The 21,599-nt window shown below is 44.0% G+C and overlaps 1 protein-coding gene across 12 annotated transcripts in view; it reads left to right on the top strand.

Annotated features, from left to right (window-relative positions):
- FHOD3 (formin homology 2 domain containing 3) overlaps positions 1 to 21,599 on the top strand; it is a 483,155-nt gene that overhangs the window by 62,251 nt on the left and 399,305 nt on the right. For 11 of the 12 annotated variants that reach the window (XM_016933551.3, XM_016933549.3, XM_016933541.3 and 8 more), the window contains exon 3: positions 12,408 to 12,472. The exons of the other annotated variant lie outside the window; for it this stretch is intronic. In XM_016933551.3, the coding sequence (XP_016789040.1) occupies positions 12,408 to 12,472 (65 nt within the window). The remainder of the gene's footprint in view (positions 1 to 12,407; positions 12,473 to 21,599) is intronic. 12 annotated transcript variants of the gene reach the window in all.

A 21,599-nucleotide genomic window follows, 5' to 3' on the forward strand; every position in this document is an offset into this window, starting at 1 on the left:
ACCTGAGAACCATGATGTTTCAGGGACATCGTGAGGACCAGTGTGGTGGCTGGACATGGCATACACATTCACAGGTGCTCCTAACTTCAGGTAACTTGGGGCGTTCACCTTTTCCTTGGCATGACTCCCTTCAGGCCCGTGCCACAGGGTTGGCTGTGAAGATAGCTGCTGCTTATTGGCTGTGTCATGCTGTTCACTTTCTCTCATTTGCCAAGGGGGCTGGTAGTCCTCCAACCCTGGGCCCATGTGTCTATGTGAGGCTGGTGGCTTAGAAATCATGGCTGGATGTGCATCTGGGAAAGGTTAAGAAGGGCCATGCGGAGTCCCATCTGCAGGGGTACATGGGTCCTGCCAGCTTTGTGCTGGACCTGTTTAGGGGAACCTGGGGATTTGGGACTGGCTCTGCTGTTATTCTTGGACACCTCACTTCTCAGCCTGCAGATCATGGGCCCTGAGACCCATGAACCTCTGAGGTTTCTGTACAGTTTGTAGGTTTGTGGGATTTTGGTGGGGAGGTATTTCAAAGCCTTCATCGGATTCTCAAAGAGGTCTTTGCATCTCAAAATATCAGGGTTGAAGGAATGGAAGCAATTTCTTCTTCTTATGATATAATACAAAAGTTAACCTCACCCATTCACACATTTGTCCAGGTTTCCTCTGCATTTTAGACTGGTGGAATGGGAAATCACAGAATAGATTTTGAACATAAGTCTAAAAATCTACTGAACCTAAAAAACCAAACCGAAACAAGAAACCAACGAAACCCCCAGGTTAAGAGAGAGATTCTGGTGAGGGTGCAGAAGGGAAGAAAGGTAGACGTTCCCTGATTTTTTTTTTTCCTCTTAAGGTAGTTATCCTGAGTGGAGGGTGCAGGTGTGTTGGCTGAAGCCTTGTGGCTAATCAGTGACAGGTTCAAGCTCTTGTCTTCATAGTGCTATGCAAGGCTCAAAGTGGAGGCCATCAAGTTCTGCCCCTGCTCTCAGTGGGGGAGAAAACTGGCCCTTTAAAACCAAAGGAGCCATTAGGGTTGAGTTCAGCTGGGTTGAGTGGGTAGCCCAGAGGCCCTGCACACCAGTTCCAGGTGCCAGAACTGCTGATCTCTAGGTTCTGGCTTCAGAAGGTTTGGAGTGAGGTTCAGAATCTTGCTTTTTTAAAAAAAGCTGTCCAGGCTGGGCACGGTGGCTCACGCCTGCAATCCCAGCACTTTGGGAGGCCAAGGTGGGTGGATTACTTGAGGTTAGGAGTTCGCTACCAGCCTGGCCAACATGGGAAACTCTGTCTCTACTAAAAATACAAAAAATTAGCTGGGCGTGGTGGCACGTGCTTGTAGTCCCAGCTACTCAGGAGGCTGAGGCAGGAGAATTGCTTGAACCCAGGAGGTAGAGGTTGCAGTGAGCCTAGATTGCACAACTTTACTCCAGCCTGGCTGACACAGCAAGACTCCGTTTCAAAAAAAAAAAAAAAAGAAAAAGAAAAAAAAAGAAAAATGCTGTCCAGGTGGTTAGATATTTGTTTGGGAACCTGCAGCGTAGGCTCTCAGTCTTGGAGAATATTGCCACCCCCTGAAGAACTTTAGAACCTTCCCTGCCACGCCCAGCCTCAGGCTCATGAAATCAGAACTCAGGGGTGGGCCCAGGCAGAGGTGATTTTCAAAGCTTCCAGGTGATTTCAGTGTGCAGTCAAAGTTGAGAACCACTGCGTGAGAAAGACGGCATTCCTGAAAAGGCTGCAGTAAGTCAGGCAAGAATGAAGTAACTCCCATGCTGAATGGACACTGGAATCAAAGGTTCTAAATGCCTTTAAATGCCAGGATGTATGAGGGTAAAGATGACATCAGGTAGGTATGTGGGTTGGAGTCAGACAGAAGAAAAATGACCTGCAAAGAGAGCCCCCACAGAACTCCTTAAGTGATGAGGGGGCTATGTGGGGGTGAGTGGGAAGAACTTGGAGTGGGAGGCCTTGATCAGATGTAACCCCCTGGGGGGACAAGCAGGGAGTGGCCTAATGAACCTAAACCTGGTAGCCGAGGAAGGTGAGTGGATTGGGGCCTCACCCAGGGTTGGGGAGGGAGGGGGCTGGGAATCTGGAGCCATGGTGCCAGCTCGTGTAGAGGGACACAAGAGAATGGAATGGACCTGTGGCATTAGGGGAATAGTGCACAGAATGGTGGACTAGTTAGGGAAATAGTGAGGTGATACAGTGGAGGCAATTTTGAAAAGGGGAGGAGGGGTTTATACCTGTTAGTCTGAGGTTATGGCAAGCCACACACAAGGTGTGGGGTGGCTAGTGAGAAATGTTGGCTGGGGACCCAGGTGAGAAGGCTGGAATACTGGAGAGGCTGGGGGTGCTTCCTTGGAGGGAGCTACAGAGTCTGCAGGTCGTGTCCTGGAGGGCCAGCCATAGGATGCAGGTGAGGAGAGGACCAGGCCCTGGCTGTAGGGAAAATGAAAGTTAGCAGTCACCCAGATGATCCATTGAAACCATAACCCAGGTGTTGTACATCAGTAAGAGACTCAGGTTTAGCTGCATGTGGCAAAGAACCCAGATAACAGTGGCTTAAAATTTTTGACTATATTTTTATCATGGAAAAAAAGTGGATATTAAGACAATGAAAAGACAAGCCACAGACTGGGAGAAAATATTTGCAAAACGTATCTGATGGAGTACAAGTATCCAAAATATACAAAGCACTCTTAAAATTTAATAAGAAAACAACCTGATTAAAAAATGGGCAAAAGATCTGAACAGATATGTCACTAAAGAAGACATTCAGATGGTAAATAAGCATATAGAAAGATATCCAACATTACATGTCAATATAATGTAAAATGTACATTTAAAAAAATGAGATACCACTACACACCCCTTAGAATGGCTAAAATAAAAAAACACGGATATCATCAAATGCTGGCAAAGATGTGGAGCAACAGGAACACTCATTCATTGCTGGTGGGAATGCAAAATGACACGGCCACTTTGGAAGACAGTCTGGTAGTTTCTTACAAAGCTAAATTTAGGCTTACCATAAAATTTGGCAATTGTGCTTCTGGGTATTTACCCAAATGAGTTGAAAACTTATGTCCATGGAAAAGCCTGCACATATTTTCACAGCAGCTTTTTTCATAATTGCCAAAATTTGGAAACAGGATGTCCTTCTGTAGTTGAATGGGTAAACAAACCATAGTATTTGTCCATACCATGAAATATTTTTTATTTAGCAATAAAAAGAAATGAGTGATCAAGCTAGAAAAGACATGGGGGAACCTTAAATGCACATTGTGAAGTTAAACCAGTCTGAAAAAGCTACATACTGTGAGTCCAAATATATGACATTCCGAGAAAGGCAAAAAGCTATGGAGACAGTGAAAAGATCTGTTGCGGAGTGGGAGTTGAGATTGGGAGATGGGTAGGGAGGGATGAACAGGTGGAGCACAGGGGATCTTTAGGGCAGTGTCACTGCTCTGTATGTTATTGTAATGTTGGATCCAGAACGTTATGTATTTGTGAGAACTCATAGAACTGTTCAACACAGTGAATTATAAAGTAAAACTATGGGCTTGTTAATAATGTGTCAATATCAGCTAATCTGTTGTAACAGATTAACATCTTGCACACTAATGCAAGATGTTAATAGGAGAAATGGGTGGGTGGGGAGGGGCAGTGTGGATATATGAGAACATTCTCTACTTTCTATGAAATTTTTCTATAAAACAAAGGCCACTCTAAGAAAATCAGTGGATAATTATACAGTTTCAAGTACAATATGTTGATTCCATGATACTCTTAGGAACCTGGGCTTGTTTTATCTTTATGCCCTACCATCCTTAGGATCTGGCTTTTGTCTTTCGTGTTTCATCATAGTTACAATGCAGCTGCCCCACACCCTTGTCATATCAAGACAGGGAGGCATGTATTGGTTAGGATGCAGTCTTCTCTGTTGCAACCAAGAAATCTCCCAATGTGGCAGTTTAAATAAAATAAAAGTTTTTTTCTTGTATAAGATTCCAAATACAGGCAATACTCTTTGGAACTGTAAAATAGCTATAGCATCCTGACCGCAAGGATTCCATCTCTGGGTCTAGGTGGCTCCTTCCACTCTTACCATCTCATCTGTATCTCAGCCCCTAGAAAGAAGGAAAGGGACGAAGGGAGTGCATGCCCATTTCTGCGTGCACATAGCTTTCACTCATATGATTTTGGCCAGAGGCTCGAGGGCACAGTGAATTGTGGGCTGTATCCAGCTAACCTTCTCCTGCTATCGCTATGAATATTAGGTGACAGCCAGTGGTCCCTGCCTTAGTTGAGAAGAGTGAAGAGCAGTATTGGTGCTGGCTGGGTGTGCTGCTTTTAAAGAGCTTTCCAGAAGCTCCACCAGCGACTTCCATCTATAGTTCACTGATGAGAACTGTGCCACATTGTAGAGTGCCACATTGTGGAATATACATTGTCACTCCAAACACAATTGAATTCCCATTATAAGGCAGACAGGGAAATGGGTATTGAGTGGGTAACCAGCAGCATCTGCCTCCGCAAGGAGAGAGGACATTCCAAAGAATGGGCGGTTGAGGACACTGTGCCACAAAGGCAAGTTGTGAGAGGAGCAAGGCAAGGCTGGGAGTGGTGAGCAGGAGATTTAGGGTGTCTGAAGGGGGAGAAAGCAGAAGGGTGGTGGGGGCAGAGGCTGGCAAGGAGAGACTGGGGGCTGAGAAGAGAGCCAGCAGGATTTCCCAGGAGCTGAAATCTGTGAACAGCTTGAACAAGGGCTGTGTCCCATCACAGGGTACGTGAGGGTGGAAGACAAGAGAATGAGCTAATCAAGATGTCAAGGACCTCATACCAGACACAAAGATGAACTGAAAACAGACCATAGTCCTAAGTGTAAGAGCCAAAACAATGAAACTCCCAGAGGAAAACAGGAGCAAGTCTCCATGACTGGGTTAGGCAGAGTCATGGTTCTTGCCACATGTGCTTTCCATGTCTTAGATATGACAAAAGCATAAGTGACAAGAGAAAAAAATAGTTTGGACTTCATAAAAATTAAAGCCTTTTGCATCCCCAAAAGACATAATTGGTAAAGTGAAAACACAAGCCACAGAATGGGAGAAAATGTTTGTAAATCATATATCCGATATCTGATGACCTGGAAGACATTAGGCCATGTGAAAGAAGCCAGACACAAAAGGTGAAGTACTGTTTAATTTCATTTGTATGAGATGGCCAGAAAAGACACATCTCTAGAGGGACAGAGTAGATTGGTGGTTGCCTCTTGCTGAGTGTGGGGACACAGAGCGATTGCAGATGGGTATGAAGGTTTGGGGGTGTTTTTGCATTGATGAAAAAGTTAAAAAAGTTAGATTGTAATGACTGTATAACTCTATGAAGATACTAATAATCAGTGGATTATATCCATAAAACAGGTGGGTTTTATGGTACCTAAATTATACCTCATTAAAGCTTACAAAAAACGTGTAAGGGAATGACTATGGAAGAGAGACACTGAGCTGGTGACGGCCGGGCTAGGTGTGGGGAGAAATTCCAGCTTCTGTGATGAGAGGACACTAGCTGAGCGGAAGTTGACTGAGAAAGTTCATTCTGTCTGCCTCATGTCTTGTTGAAGTGAGGGTGAAGGAAACTGGAAGATGAGAGAACCAGACTGGCCTCTCTGAGAAGGTATCTAGAGAGGTGACCTGTTTTGGTAGGTCCCTTTTCCCCAAGTGCACAAACTTCACACTTTGGTCGTAGCACATGTTGCCCAGGGTGCTTCCACCTGGGTCCCCTGTGTGTCTCGGACTCCTCACACCTTCCAGTTAAAGTAGATGACTCATTCCTCAGAGGCTGACGCACTTAGAGTTGCACACACAGGAGGCACAGACATTAGTACAGTCCCTTGAGAAAATTAAAATGCTACATCATGGGAACTTTAATGAAGAACAGGAAAAAGCATCGAATAGTAACAAATGGATTATTATTGTCGATTCTTGAATGGGCAGTGAAGAGAGAATGAGAAAAAGGTATGATGAGGAGAGAGGTGGGAGGAATGAGAAGAGGCAGACAAAAATGAAGCAAGAGACATACAGAAAGTGAGAATATCCAGACATTAAGACGAATGGAACGAGGGAGAGAAAGTGGCTGAAAGAACAGTAATATCAACAAGGGTATTACCTAACATTATTCAGCATTTATCACATGCCAGCCATGTCCACAGCATGTTACTTGCATTGATTGATTGAATTCTCACACCCTCAGGAGAAGGTAGACATTATCTTATTTTACAGACAATAAAGCCAAGGCTCAGAGAGGTTAAGTAACTTGTCCAAGATCACACAGCTGGCTTCAGAGTCGATGTTTTTCTACCTCTACAGTCTGCCAGGGGAGAACAGAACACACCCGGAGATTAATGTAGTGGCAACTGCCTCTCTTGCTTAAACTTTGAGCTTCTGGGCAAGTTAATCTTAGCTAGCACTGTCCTTTTACTAGCTGATGACTGGTTCAAATCCTCCTCCATCTCTTTATCCCTGAGATGGAGTGCCAGTTGAGCCCCACAGCTCCAGAAGCTTACTAAGAGCTTTTTACTCCTGGGGCAACTGTTGAGGGGGCCCTTGTCCCTACTTTTGCCAGATGGTGAAACATCTGTTTCTATCCTTGACTGAAACCATAGTTTATTTCTTCTAATTTAAGTGGAGGAGTACTTGGGAGCATTGATTCCACTGTTGGTTGCTGGAGAAAGTCATCAAGCTTCTGGCTCTATACCACTCAATAAAATAATGTAAGCACTTGTTCTTATAGTCACAAAGGGCTTTATATGTTACTCTTGTAAAAAGGCTCCCTTGAGACACAGGGTCAGAACTGAAACACACAGGTTTCTGTGAACCTTAGTTGGTTAAACCAGACTTTTCCCAAGGCCACTGATATTATTGTAACAGAAATCTGTGTATTCTGAGAAGGCAGGATGTTTCAGAAAGTTCTTTTAGCGGTAGTGCCATTGTGTCTCTGGTGCATGTGCCTCCATAGGGGTTTCCTTGAGTTGCTTATCTATTTTAGATAGTCCCCTTGGCACTTGGGTAGCCTTGGCCTTGGTTGTGAGCAGCCCATTGGTTGTGGCTGCCTGCTCCAAAGAGTGGCTGTTCAGAAGCTGGTGATGTTTCCCTGGCAGTGGCTGTGCTGATAGGAAAGGAATCCGAGTTTCCCTGGGGAGATTAAGGTCAAGCTGAGCCGCCTTGCCTTCTGGGTCACTGGATTCTGGGTACTTGGCGCATTCCACTTCATCTTGCTGCAAAAACACAGACTCAAAAGGAGTGGCAGCTGCAAAACTAACCGAGAATGCTGGTATCAGGGAGAAAAGGATGGCTAAGGTGCTTACAGTAAATACATACTGACAGCCTCTCTTTGGTATGTGGAAGCCCTATGAAGGCAGATATCAAATTTTATATTAGCGTTCTCCAGAGACACAGAACCAAGAGAATATCTATCTATCTGATATGGATGGGCTCTGTGTCCCCAACCAAACCTTGTCTCAAATTGTGATTGTCAGGTGTGGAGGGAGGGACCTGGTGGGAGGTGATTGAATCATGGGGGCAGTTTCCCCCATGCTGTTCTCATGATAGTGAGTGAATTCTCATGAGATCTTAGGCTTTAAAAGTGTTTGGCAGTCACCCCCACCCATCCCTCCCCATCGCTTTCTCCCCAGCCACCTTGTGAAGAAGGTGCTGCTTTCCCTTTACCTTCCACCATGATGGTGAATTTCCTGAGCCTCCCCAGCCATGTGGAACTGTGAGTCAACTGAACCTCTTTCCTTATAAATTAGCCAGTCTCAGGCAGTTCTTTAGAGCAGTGTGAAAACGGACCAGTTCCTATTCTCTCTCTCTCTCATCTATGTAATCTATCTATCTAGAAATATTTATTTTTAAGGAATTGGCTCATGCAGTTGTGGGGACTGGCAAATCTGAAATCTTCAGGGCAGGCTAGCAGGCTGGAAATGCAGGTAGGATTTCTATATTCCTGTCTTAAAGCTCCATATACTTTGTGCATCTCATAGAGTACATCTCATACGTATGTATGAGTTCAGAAAATAATAGTCTAAAGATGCAAATCTTGAGAGGTTGTCCATGTGAATTCACTGTAAGCAGCTTAGCATCCTTTTCTGCCTGATATTGGCACCAGTAGAATGAGGGAATGAATGAGAGGAGCACACGTCTGGGGGGCAGCTCTGCAGAGGTGTTAGGGGCACTGACTCTAGGGTCAGACTGCCTGGGTTGAGTCTGAGCTCTGTCGCTTTCTAGCTGTGTGACTTCAGCTCCATTGCTTAACTTTTCTGGGCCTCGATTTCCTTATCTTTAGAATGTCAATAATGTTATCTACCTGTATTTGTCCATTTTCACGCTGCTATAAAGACGTACCTGAGACTGGGTAATTTATAAAGGAAAGAGGTTTAATTGACTCACAGTTCTGCATGGCTGGGGAGGCCTCAGGAAACTTAGAATCATGGCAGAAGGTGAAGGAGAAGCAAAGGCACATCTTACAGGTGGCAGGTGAGAGTGAGTGAGAAAGCAAAGTGGGAAGAGCCCCTTATAAAACCATCAGATCTTATGAGAACTCACTATCACAAGAACAGCATGGGGGAAACCACCCCCTTGATCCAATCACCCCCCACCAGGTCCCTCCCTCACACCTGGGGATTACAAGTCAAGATGAGATTTGGGTGGGGACACAAAGCCTAACCCTATCACTACGTCATAGAAATTTTCTGAATACTAAATCTGTAAAAAGTACTTAGAACCTCATCTGGCACATGATAAGCATTCCGTAAATGTTAACGACTATTACTATTTCTGAACTGAAACTGACATAGTGTCCCATAGTGGGGAAGGGAGTATGCCTGTGATTCTTTAATTTTACTTTGAAAGTTTTAGCCATGAAGGAAGAGAAGGGTGTACATACTGGAAAGGCAGGGATAAAATGATTGTCTTTAAACAGATATGATTAATTCCCTAAAAGAAGCCAAAGGACTTAGCAAAAAGATTTTTAGAATCAGTGGTAGCAGGGAAATGGCCATATGTAAAAGAAATACATAAAAGTGAAACTTTCTCCAATAGGTCAGTTTTAACTAATTAGAAAATATAGTGGTGGAGGGAAGCTACCAAATTTAAAGGGATCTTATGGTGGATGTCCTTTGTTTTATTTTATTTAAACACACACACACACACACACACACACACACACACACAGAGAGAGAGAGAGAGAGAGAGAGCGCGCAAACAATATGTGAAAATACAATAAGACCAAATAAGGTTTTCCTAAGAAGTCAAGAAGACTTACGTATATGTGTATATATAATAGATATGTTATATATATGTAAAACTCTTATATTGGACTCTAATTCTTGAACTCTAAGGGATGAGTCTTATATGGTCTTGTTGTATTATTTTTACATATTGCATAATTTGATTTCTCAATATTTTCTTAGATTTTTGCATCTTAGATTTTCAGTGTGTCTTTTTGGTTAGGTTTTAGTACTGAGGTTACACCAGTTCCCTAAAAAACCAGGGACTCTTTTTATCCTTTGTAAGCCCTAGAGGTGGTTATACAGTGAGGCAATTGTGCAGTGAGAGGCAGGGTGGTGCAGGTGACCGTGGAGTCAGATTCTGTGCTTTCAACCCTGCTTCTGTTTCCACCAGCCCTGTATGCAAGTTACACCATTTCTACAAGCTTTGTTTTCCTCATCTGCAAAATGGACACAGAAGTAGTACCTACATCAGAGGTGGGTGGAAGCAGGGGTAGGGAAGGGTGAGAGGTCACAGATGCCCTGTTGTGAACCTGGCTGAATCTGGCCACACTCTTCACCCACTTGCCTCTTCCTTAGCTGGTCCCCTCCTTTTCTCTGAACCTGGGATCTGGGGCCTCGTCCCCACCTCAGCCTGCTTCCACCATCCTTGTTTCCCAGTTCCATGCAGGTTTCTTCATGTATAGGATTTTGTGTACAGCCGAAGATAAGGTAGGAGCTAGAATATTGAAGCAGAGGAATTGTAAGTGATTAAACTTCTAAAAAAAAATAGGACTTTTTTTTTTCTTCTATGCTCTCTTAATTTCCATTAGGGTTTAGCTTAACAAACCAATTGCCTGGTTTCTCGGCATCCGGAAAAGATGACCCCTCCAGGATGGTGGGCTTGCTGGGTCTTGGCAGTCATTGTTTTCATTGAGAGGCCTGGAATCCCAGAGTGACCACCCTACATGCTCACTGTGGGTCTAGAGAATTATGTGGGGAAACACACACTCAAAGTGCAACTTTGCAGTTGTTTGAAGATACAGGAAGGGGCAACCAATGGCCTCTTTCTGAAATTCTCCAGAACTTGGGGCATTCTGAAATGTCTTCCCTGGCCAGCTCATGCTTTTTCTCTCTCTGGGCATCTATAGCATATTCTTTGTCTGCTATTCATTTGACATTTACCATTGACTTATAACTGCTGGTAATGCGAATTACAGAAAATCCTTGAGATTGGAAGACTAGGATTTACCGTTTCTAATAGTTAGAGCCTGGCCCCCGGCAGGGGTTCACTGATTTTCTGCTCCTAGCTGCTGTCCCCGCTACCCCAGAAAACCTTTCTTGGCAAGTCAAACAAAAAGCTGTCTATAATTCAATTTGGTGCACTTAAATCAAAACTTTCTTCTGGTCTGGTCAGAAGAGTTGAAGGAGTGTTCATGTCAGAATTTTTGAGAGTGAGAGTTTTTTGTGGAGAATATGTTTTTGTGGAAGTCTGTGTTTACAGGAATCTTGAACTTGTCTTCTGTAGACATTGAGTATTGGCTGCAAGCTTCTTGAGACTAATGGCTTGCATATAAAAAATGTAAAACAAATGAACAAAGGAAAATGGAGGGGCTCATTGAATTTTGAGGGGACTCTGAATGCAGACTCTACTTGAAGCAGCTGCTCAGCTGGAGGCTACTGCATGCTTTGCAATTATGCAGCTGGGTTTCCTTTTTTCTTTAAAAGAATCTGTATTAGTCTGTTCTCATGCTGCTAATAAAGATATACTCGAGACTGGGTAATTTATAAAGAAAAAGAGGGTTAATGGAGTCACAGTTCCTCATTGCTGGGGAGGCCTCACAATTATGGTGGAAGGTGAAGGAAGAGCAAAGGCACATCTTACATGGTGGCAGGCAAGAGAGCGTGTGCAGGGGAACTGCCCTTTATCAAACCATCAGATCTCATGAGACTTATTCATTATCACAAGAATGCCCCTGTGATTCAATTACCTCCCATGACTTGTGGGGATTATGGGAGCTACAATTCAAGATGATATTTTGTTGGAGACACAACCAAATCATATCAGAATCAACAAACCATTGTTTAAACCATACTTCTGTCTCCTACCTGGTCAGAAGAATAAAAAATGTAATTGATGTAGTCATTACTGTGAATTCATAATCACAGTATTAGTAGCGTGCCTTGGTGAGATCTGTGTTCCCTTCTCTCCAACACAACCACACACCAGGAGGCAGGAAAGCACTGCCAGATTCTGTTATACATTAAGCCCTGGTGGAGAGAGGTGAGGATGGACAGGGAATCCCGCTTCCAAGAGCCCTGCCACACTACCTGCTGCCATGCTGTTGGCTGGCTCTGCTTTTCCTTTGTCCACTGCCTTCCCCTTTTCTCCAAACCTCAAAGCCTTTGTTCTTGTTGGGTAGCCAGGACTCATGTTTTCTCCCCTTTATCTCCTTCTACCAACTGCTCTGTGCTTTGATTCCTCTCTGCATAAAGCAGAATGGGCCCTAGTGGGAGTGGAACCTGGGGAGGTCTGCCCTTTTTCTTCCTCATGAGAAATGCAGTGAGAAGGAAGCAGAGGTGAGATGGGGTGTGGTGTAAATTGGCATTTCTGATAAGTAGTCTGTAAGCCTTATTTTGTAGATTCCCATTTTCCTGTAAAAGTACAAGAGAAAAGCCAACACAGTCTTGAATTGATACACAGTAAAGCAGTTCTGATTACCCCATGATGTGCTCCCTTTTCCTATATCTGCCCCCACCCCCACAAAAAGGTAAAAATAGCCATGAGAATGATCAAGCAGATTTGTGTTGTTACATTCCAGGAATTTCACTTCATGGACACAGATTTTAAAATTTTCCCAACATGGTCAAGCATGACTACGTGCAGACTCTGTGGATGGAATGAATCGATGGAGCTTGGCAGTGAGATGCATGTGCCAGACCAACAAAGTCAGACTTCTTTATTTTATTTTTGTGAAAGTCCTGTGATGTCAACATTATTTCAGGATAGATTCTTATTCAGTGTGGGTCTCTGCTTCTCTGGATCCCCACTTAAGTGGGTATGTCAGAACCTTCACGTGGATTGACAGCACGTGAGGTGTCTCTGCTGACTCCTCTGATGCGCCTGTTTTGTCTCCTGTCTCGTTAGGCGGGGCAAGAAGCACAGCATCATCCTAAGGACGCAGCTGTCTGTGAGGGTCCATGCCTGCATCGGTGAGTGACACCTGCCCTCAGGAACTAAACGTATGATGAAAGACGCGACTTATAGGAATAAAATAAAGATTCACTGTTATGCTATCTGTTTGCACTAGCCCCTATCATGAGTTCTTAGAGTTTTAGTGAAACAATTTCCAGCAATGATTTTTGAAGGCCTGTTTCATTCCAGCTTCCTCTGCTGTTTGGCTAGTGACTGGAGCGTGAGGTAAGACAGCTTGCTGGTGAGGTGCCTTTTGGCAGTGCTGGGGCAGATGAGGTTCTTCTGGGGACTGTGCCATTGTGAGCCTCTAGCACATTGACCTGATCTTCACGTGCCTCCTGGTGGCTCTGTGAGGCATGCCTGTGGGCAAGTGGAGTCTGGGGCTCCAGGTTGTTATCAGGTGACTAAAAGGAAAATCTTGGGTCAGTGCAGGATGAGGGTACGTGTGGATACAGGGCAAGATGCTCTTAAGCAAGGAAACATATTTGTGGTTCAGAATGGCTTGCTGCGGGAGGCCCAGTTTCCTCCTGGTAATGGGCCAAGTTGCGGCAAGAATATAATGTCATAAGAAGGAAAAAAAAGGAACTAAATTTCACTTTATGCCTAGAAGTTTTTAGTATCTGAGTAATTTTGCTTTTGTTTAATGTATGGTGTGGTCTTCATTTAATCCTCTAATCAAAAGAGCATAGATCATCCTGTTGAGTCCTAGTCTATACCCGAAACATATTCATGGGTGGAGTGAAGGAAATTATTTCCGGTCCATCCTTCACTCTGCTTCCCTATTGGAGACCCAGGGATGGGGAGACCCAGGGATGGGGAGACCCAGGGCTGGAGATGGAGGGAAATCCGTGTGATTTCACTTCATTTGGTGTGGAGGGTGGTGAGGTTGCAAGTGTCTTGAGTAACAACCTTTGCCTCACTCTGCAGCTAAAGAATAATTGTGCAGGTGACTCAAACTTCAGGGACTGAAAGGTCAGGGTGTCAGGAGGATTGGTAATCTTGTTGGAAACAAAGTAAGATCTGAAGGACCTCCAGCCAACATTGACTATTCTGCTTCTCAACTGCTTGTAGCACTGAGTAACTGTACAATGTATATGGGCACTTATATTAAATCAGTGGCTTTTTTATTACCTGCTTCGTGTTTTCCCAGTGATTTCATATGTATAAATCATGTCTATCTAAAGGAAAGGTCTGTGACACGACTTTGGATAAACTTCCCCCTTACCCTCATCCCAGATCTAGAACAAATCCAGGCACATAACATGTACTGAACAGTGTTGAAGTTAAATGTTGAAACACAGTTGATAACTACAAGAAATTTGGGACATGAATATGAATTGTTTTTTCCCAGGAATAGTAAGGTGGCAGAAAGCAGACTTGCATGAAAATGAGCTCAATCCAAATCCAAATGAGCTAACTCCTTTTAAGGAAACTCACTCCTTTGCAGTATGTACTCAAATATTTCAGGTACAGGATGTTTTAAAAACAACTTCTGTGTTATTGACTTGTCTTATGAACTTCTGTATCCTATCGTCCCATGTGATAGATGTAAGATGTGTGACATCTTATACTGTGGCATGCTGAGCACCGACAGCCCCTCAAACCCACACTCAACCAGGACACACATGCTCCCTGCTCTTGGGGTTGACCTGGGGTTTATGGAGTCATTGTGCTTGCTCACAAACCTCTTTATGCCAATTGCACTGGTTATCAGAATTATGTAATTTAATGAAATAGTACCAAATATTTCATAAACTAATTAAATATGACTACATAAAGGTCACTGCTTCTTTGAAAGTTCACTGTTTTGGAAAAGACTCAAAATTAGTCACTACAGAAGCATTTCTGTCAATGTAAATGTGTTATGATAACTATAAAAGGTGAGGGGGAATATTATAAAATCTAAGAGGATTCTACTCTTCATAAGCATCTTCAGCTCTGCTGGACTTCAAAGAAACTAGACTGGAAATCAGACCTTGTTATTGGAGTGAGTTGTAAAAGAAAGTCTACATGGAATTCCAATGGGTAGATCCTTATTCAGAGAACTATTTGTGCCTCATCACAGGTAGACCGGCATGTTTTGCCACATTAGCTGCGAGTTCAAAATGTTGTAAGGTCTTGTTTATGTTTATGTATTTTTTTATGTATTGTTTTCAAAAGGATTTTCTGCTTTAATCAGCTTTTACCATTAATTGCCTTAGGCCTGATTATGTCAGATGAGAGGATTTGGCCGTATAAACTAACAGCAACACCCAAAAAAGGAAAAGTTTTTCCTTTGTATTAAAAGCCTTTTTTAAAATTCCATTTCCTACTATTAGCAAGATCTGGAATAGGTTTATTAGCACTAAATATTATACTTTGGTTATGTATAGAAAATGGAATGTGTGCAATCATGTTCATGAAGTACCTTCCCTTATTGTGACATATTCTTTCCCTTTCCAAATGGCAGTGTTAGATGAGATTTCTTATGGATAAAGAAAACAATACCCGGAACAATTTTGAGTCAAAATGACAATCGGAAATATGACAAGGAGAAAATAAACCTTTTTCACATCTGTTGTTTTAGTCTTTGTTTCTTCTCAAGGTTATTTCCCTCTTTACCACAGAAGAAATAGTTGAAATATTAATACTACAGGCGTGGGGCACAGTGGCTGCTGTCTCAGCCTAGCACCACATGCAACTCCCCTGAAGACGTTCCTTCCACCCACAATTGGACTGGAAGGATCCAGGACCAGGGTTTGTCTCCTGGGCTTAAAATGCTATCAAGTAAATGTCTCAAAAATAATGCTTTCCTCACCCTACATTCTCTTCTCCTTCATTCCTATTTTTATTAAGTAGAGGAATGTTTAGAATCCAGGACTGCATGTTAATGAGTTGGAGGTGAGGTGCTTTTGGAATTCTCCAGTGTTAACTTTGGAACCCAGCACCCTTTGGGATGAGAGTGTGGTGGGTGAGCCTTTATGGTTAGCAGCCCAGCAACCCTCACGAAAAATGAAGGCCACAGGGGCTCTGCTTCGATGGTTACAGCTAGCAGCTGAAGCAGGTCTTTTCTGGTAGTGTAGTGGCTCTGAAGCATTTGGCCGGAGGTTGGAATGAGATTTTGGTATAGAGAGAGGCCTCAAACTTTTGTACCTCTGTGCTTTATCTCCAATGTAATTTTTATTTCTTCGTACATTTTTGGTATGACCACTTGATATTGCAGCGAACGCTGCACTTGCCTTCTTAATCTAGCTTCGATCTTTCAAAGAAATGAAAATTTTGATGGTCATATCGTGGGCATACACTTACAGATAAGAATTAAGACGTATAATAGACATGAGAAGTCTGCATTTTATGAGGTTAGCTAGAGAAAATAAATTTTTTGGTCCCTGAAAAGTGATCCTGTTTCCAGACACCAGAAAAATGTTCAGAGGGCCAACTGGCTCTGATAACTAAATCTCATCATGAAGAGAAAGGAACTAAAGAATTGTGGGGTGAGGAATGGAATCTAGGATTTAAAAAAATAAGGTTTGAAGTCGTTAGGACCCTAAAGTTAATATGTGAGTGTTTTTTACTGTCTGGCTTTGAAGGCATTTTGTTGGGCTAAAAACCCCTGGGCTTCAATTTTCTGAAGCAGATTCTGTCTTCCCATTTAGAAAGGAAAACCCTGGTGACTGATTCTCTGGGTTCCAGGAGGCCTGTCCTTTCAAGTGTCCAATATTGAGTTAAACAAAAGTGTAAAATTTGGGTGAAGATTCCAAAATATCATTTATGCTTGCAGCTGTGAAAGAATCCTGGCACAAAGGGCCTTTAGAGGCATTTCAGAATCCTATGAGATGATGAGGTCTGCTTTGAGGGACAGGGATGAGTCAGGCAGAGGCTGTCAAGGGGGCTGAAGCAAGTGATCTCTGCATAAGATGCATCTAATTACTCAGATGGTCAAGTCACAGGGACAAAGGCAACTTTTAAAGGCAAGAAAATGATATGAGAGAAGGCCACTTCATTAATGCCAGTTTCCCCCAACAGAAACATCAACAGCAAAAGCCATCAATGTATAATTTGCAAGGCATTTTTCTCTTGCAGGCCCTATCATGCAGCCATGTGCTTTGCACTACATTGTTATAGCAAAGAGATGAATTATAAATAGTGCAACATTTCCTCAAGAAGAACCTCCTAGTGCAAGAGTAACATAGGGGATTCATCTCACAGCCAGCCGATTTAGGAGCATTGGCTCCCTGGGGCGCTGTGTTGAGCAAGGTCCTGAGGCTGTGTGCAGTCTTAATGGGAAAGGATCCTGCATCGGTACCCTCTTACACTGGTGGTGATGGAGGTGGTGTACATATGTGTGCCATGAGGTGGCAGCTTAGGTGAGGTGCAGGTTTTGTCCAGTGCTTGAGCCTCCTGTAGCTACAGTATAGGGGTCCCTGGGCTTCTGTATTCGAAGGGTGGGGAATGGCACTGTAATTCATGACCCCCAACCACTGTCCCCTCTCCTTTCTTCCCAGACCCTTTCCAGGTTCTGCCCTTCTTCTTCAGCCTGTGAATCTGAGCATGACTTCTCTCCCACTTCACTGTGTTTTCTGACTAGGCCAGGTACCACCTTCCTCCACCTCTGGGTGTCTTTCCCTCTAATCAATTTGAGCTGGTTTCTCATGGCTGAGCCCTCCTGGCTTGCAGGGAGGCCCCCCTCTAGCTTCCTTTTCTGACATTTCACTTGCCCCTAGGGTGGCCTTTGGAAAATTAGCTGGATTCCCATGTGGTCCTTACTGCTTCTTGGCTCTGTGTCAGTTTGGAATTTCCATAAAAACTAGAGGTTTCCTATGGGAAACAGCAAATTGTCTTTTTGACACTCTTGTTCTGACAGCACCTGAGTGCTGTTTCTGTGCTAGCTAGTAAAGATGAGGCCCATGGAGCACTGTGTGCTGAGAGACATGAGGCCTGAATGGTGATGCGTGTGTGCTCAGGCACCTGGCCCCTCTGGGTGCTTGCTGTAGGATCCACACAGATGCAGCTGGCCCTCTGTGGTCTACTCCATGGCAGACTCCCCACACGTCCACTGTATGCTGCAGAAAGGGAGCTGGCTGCTCCCTGACTGGGAGACACCCCCATCCCATCCCCTGGCCATCTGTTCCCCTCTTAGCCCACCTGCCCTGCTTTCATTGACTCCAGGCCCTGGACCTGGGCTTCTGGCTGGCTCTGTCCTGCATTCCACAAGAAGCTGCTTCTGCTCCTGTCCTGCCTCTACCGTGCAGCTTAGATTTGGAGCTGCAGGTGGTACACCCTCTTTGCCCTGTCCCTGGACATCATGGTGGCTAAGCTCACAGTGTCCTTGCTGTGCTCCTCCCTGGTGGCATCAGGTGCATCGAGTCATCACACTTCCTATTTTCTGTTCTTTGATGCCAGGATCCTCTGATTCTCCAGAAGCCCTGGAAACCATCTCTCATTCTTCCAAAGATGTTCATCTTGTTGCAAAGGCTCCTGAGTGGCCAACTGCAGCCTCAGCATGAGATGGGTTTGACACTGAGTCTCCCCTTGCAGCAGGAGACTCCCAGTGCTTGGTCCTTTAAAAATAAAAATAAAAAACCTCTCCTTTGTACCCCAAGTCTGTGACCTGTTTCTGCCTGTGGTTCTGTTTTCTAGGTAAAAATGAGCTCTGTGCGTTAATCAGATAAGAACCTCACATCATCTGTTTCCCATTAATCTGTCACAGCTCCCAGGAGACAGACCCCAAGGCGTGCATGTGTCTAGAAGGCCCTTAGGTCTCGGCTGAGGGAGATTTCTTAGGCAGGTCAGCCTGTCAGCCTCTGCACTCTGTGTGGGTAGCTGCCTCTAAGGGGCCTTCCATCAGACTGGAATTGACAGGTGTGTCCAACCCCTGTCCCCCCGGACCCCTCTGCCACAAAAAAAAAAAAAAAAAAAAAAGAGATGGGAAGGATGTAAAACATACTTTAAGGTTTATTAACATACATGAGAGCGTAGTTTTTTTTGTTTGTTTGTTTTTGTTTTGAGACAAAGTTTTGCTCTTGTTGCCCATGCTGGAGTGCAGTGGCGTGATCTCAGCTCACTGCAACCTCCGCTTTGCCGGGTTCAAGTGATTCTCCTGCCTCAGCTTCCTGAGTAGCTGGAACTATAGGCATGCACCACCATGCCCAGCTATTTTTTTGTATTTTTAGTAAAGAGGGTTTCACCATGTTGGCCAGGCTGGTCTTGAATTCCTGACCTCAGGTGATCTGCCCACCTTGGTCTCCCAAAGTGCTGGGATTACAGGCATGAGCCACCGTGTCTGGCCAAGTCTAGTCCTTAAATGCTGGGAACCATTCAGTTCTGTCACACGTCTTTCCACACGTTATATTCATATGATATATAACTCGGGATTGATTTCTCACCAAAATGGAAAGAGCAACTAAAGAATGAATTTAAAGAGTGGCTTTACCATCTACAGACATGCGGATAAACAGAAATACAGAAGATGAATAAAGAGGAGACACACACTTGTGAGAGAGAGGTAGCGTGGAACCTTCTGGATAGGGCTGGAAGCTCAGGTCAGCTCTGGGAATTATGAAGCACCAAGAGAGGGAAAATGGACAGGAACAATGTGAATTGAATCACAGGAAAGAAAGCAGATGTCTCAGGGTCTCTTACGACAGCTTCATTTCATATTTGTATTTGGCCTTTTCCCCATTTTACTTTAATTAAATTATTTATTGCTTCTTTAGGACTTGGTTACCTTTCATCTCTAGGGATCTCGAGGTGTTGGATAATGGAATTTGGAGCCATTATCAGTGTGTTTACTCTTCAATGTCCATGTAATTGTTTATATCCTGGTTGGTCACTTAACAAGGAACATGAAAATCTGGCAAACAAAACTGATAATGGAGAATGAAGTCCCATTGATAGGGATGCCTGTAGCAGGTGTTACCAGATAAGTTTAAATCACGTGCTGGCAGTTAGACTCCTAAGTTCCTATCCAGCAAAACATCAGTTATATCCAGAAAACAACTTCTGATAGGGAAACCACCCTGGTTTTGACTAGAGTGTCTGCATAAATACTTTCCTCTCACAGGTCTGGCCTGTTTCTGGGGTGTGATGTGAGCTCTAGTGACCAGCTCTGAGTGCCTTTGGCTGTCCCCATGAAGAGACAACTTTATTTTTGGCACTGGACAATCAAAATTTATGTCAGGAAACAAAATGCTTTGTCTTATTTATAGAAATTTTGGTATCCAGAGGGTGTGGGAGTTGAAAAGGAGGATGGATGGTTCAAAAATGTCTTGCTGAAGAAAGTTCTTTGAGGAGTGGGTGCATGTCAATGTATTTTTCACATCTCAACATTTCTGTTGTATTAGAAATATCTAATGGGAAGCATTTTAACTCAGAAAAAAACATACAGAAAGCATTCGTAGTTCAGCGAAACTGCTACCAGTTCAAGGTTTATTTTAAAGGAGGAAAGAAAGGCATTGGAGAATTGTTACAAGTGCTGTCATCTCAAGCCCATACACTGGAGCAATAGCAACAGAATAAGAAGAAAAGTTAAAAGGTTCTGCTCATTATTTTAGGATAATTGAAAAAAAGGAAACAGATTCTATTAATTGTTCACAGAAGTAACATGATTTATCTGTAATCCCAGTAACTGGATTATGGGCGTGTGGGCAGGAAGAGGCACTATCTTGCTAGGATGTAGAGAAATCATTGGGGCAAGGGATAGAGCCACGTTTCCGGTCAATACTTCGGTCATCTCCCTCCCTCCCTCCCTCCCTCCCTCCCTCCCTCCCTTCTTTCCTTCCTCCCTCACTCCCTTCCTCCCTTCATTCCCCTCCCTCCCTTCCCTCTCTTCCCTCCCTGCCTCCTTTCCTCTCTCCCTTTTTCCCTTTCTCTCTCTTTCTTTTCTTTTCCTTTCCTTTCCTTTCCTTTCCTTTCCTTTCCTTTCCTTTCCTTTCCTTTCTCTCTATCTCTTTCTTTCTTTTAAGAGTCAATGGTCAGTTTAATATTCTTAAATTTAGATAATGTATTTACGAGTACTTCAAAAGTTGTAAAATGCTACAAAGATTATTAGTTTGAGATAAACTCTACAAGAAAGCTAAAAAAGAAATCCTGTCTACCTCAGCCATTTAAAAAAGTCACATGAGCCCCATTCACTGACTGACACATTTGCAGCTTGGTTCTTTCCCACCTACAGGTTCAAGAGCCCTTGCCACCCATCCTGAGCCACAGCAGGGGCTTAGAAAGGGGGTCCACCAATGGCAAGGCATTTCCTCATGGCCACGGGGCTGGGACGCCATGGGACTAGGGCTGGAGTCTTTCGATTCCCTGGCCAGGTTCTTTGCACTGGCCTGGTGCTCCTCTTTTTAGGCCATTGAAATCGTCTTTAGCCCTTCTCTACAGATACAATTGCCGAGACCGAGGCAGCCCTTCTGGTTTGAGAAGTCTGGGAAGTGCTGCCAAAACATCTAAATAAATGTCTTTAGAAATGTTTGCCTAAGTGAAGTTTCAGCAGGCTTCAAAGGATGGTGTTCCGGCTGAGTTCCAGTGTGGTTCACAGATTGCCTTAGAGGAAAGTAAGTCAGCTGAGAAAAATGGACTTCACCCTTAAAGAGCTGACTATGTTTGGGAATGCAGCTGAAATTCCTTCTGAGCCAGGCTGCAGATGCCTGGGAGATGGAGCTGGGGCTTCCACATCCTTTCCAGGCTTCCACTCTGATCACTTGGACACTGGTCTCTTGTTCTGGCTTCACGTTGGGAAGTCCCTGGAAATGGGGTCTGTCACCTGATCAGAACTGCACTCTGTCCCTGCTGGCTGTAGTAGCTGCCTGAGAGGAGGATGAGGGTGCCAGGCAGAGGCTGTGAGTCCCTGTTCTGGGTTTGGTTCCTTGGTCCTGGTCTGAGCTCTGTGAGGTCTGGATTCTGTGCAGGATGGCAACTTGCTCTTGAGCACGTGAAGGTGTAGATCCTATTGTGCCAGATGCAGTATACTGTCTCACCCTCAGAAGGAGACCCCAAATTATTTGTTGTTAAAGAAAGAAGCTAAAAGGGTCAAGGTACTGACAGTGTTTCTTAGATTTGATTTGTTTACTTCAGAAATGGATTCCTTTGCCATGTTCTCAGGAAGAAGAATACAAGGCAGTAGCTGTAAGTACCATGTGCTAACAGATGACGCCATGGTATCACCTC

The sequence above is a fragment of the Pan troglodytes genome, chromosome 17, assembly GCF_028858775.2.
Source record: "Pan troglodytes isolate AG18354 chromosome 17, NHGRI_mPanTro3-v2.0_pri, whole genome shotgun sequence".
Taxonomy (NCBI): domain Eukaryota; kingdom Metazoa; phylum Chordata; class Mammalia; order Primates; family Hominidae; genus Pan; species Pan troglodytes.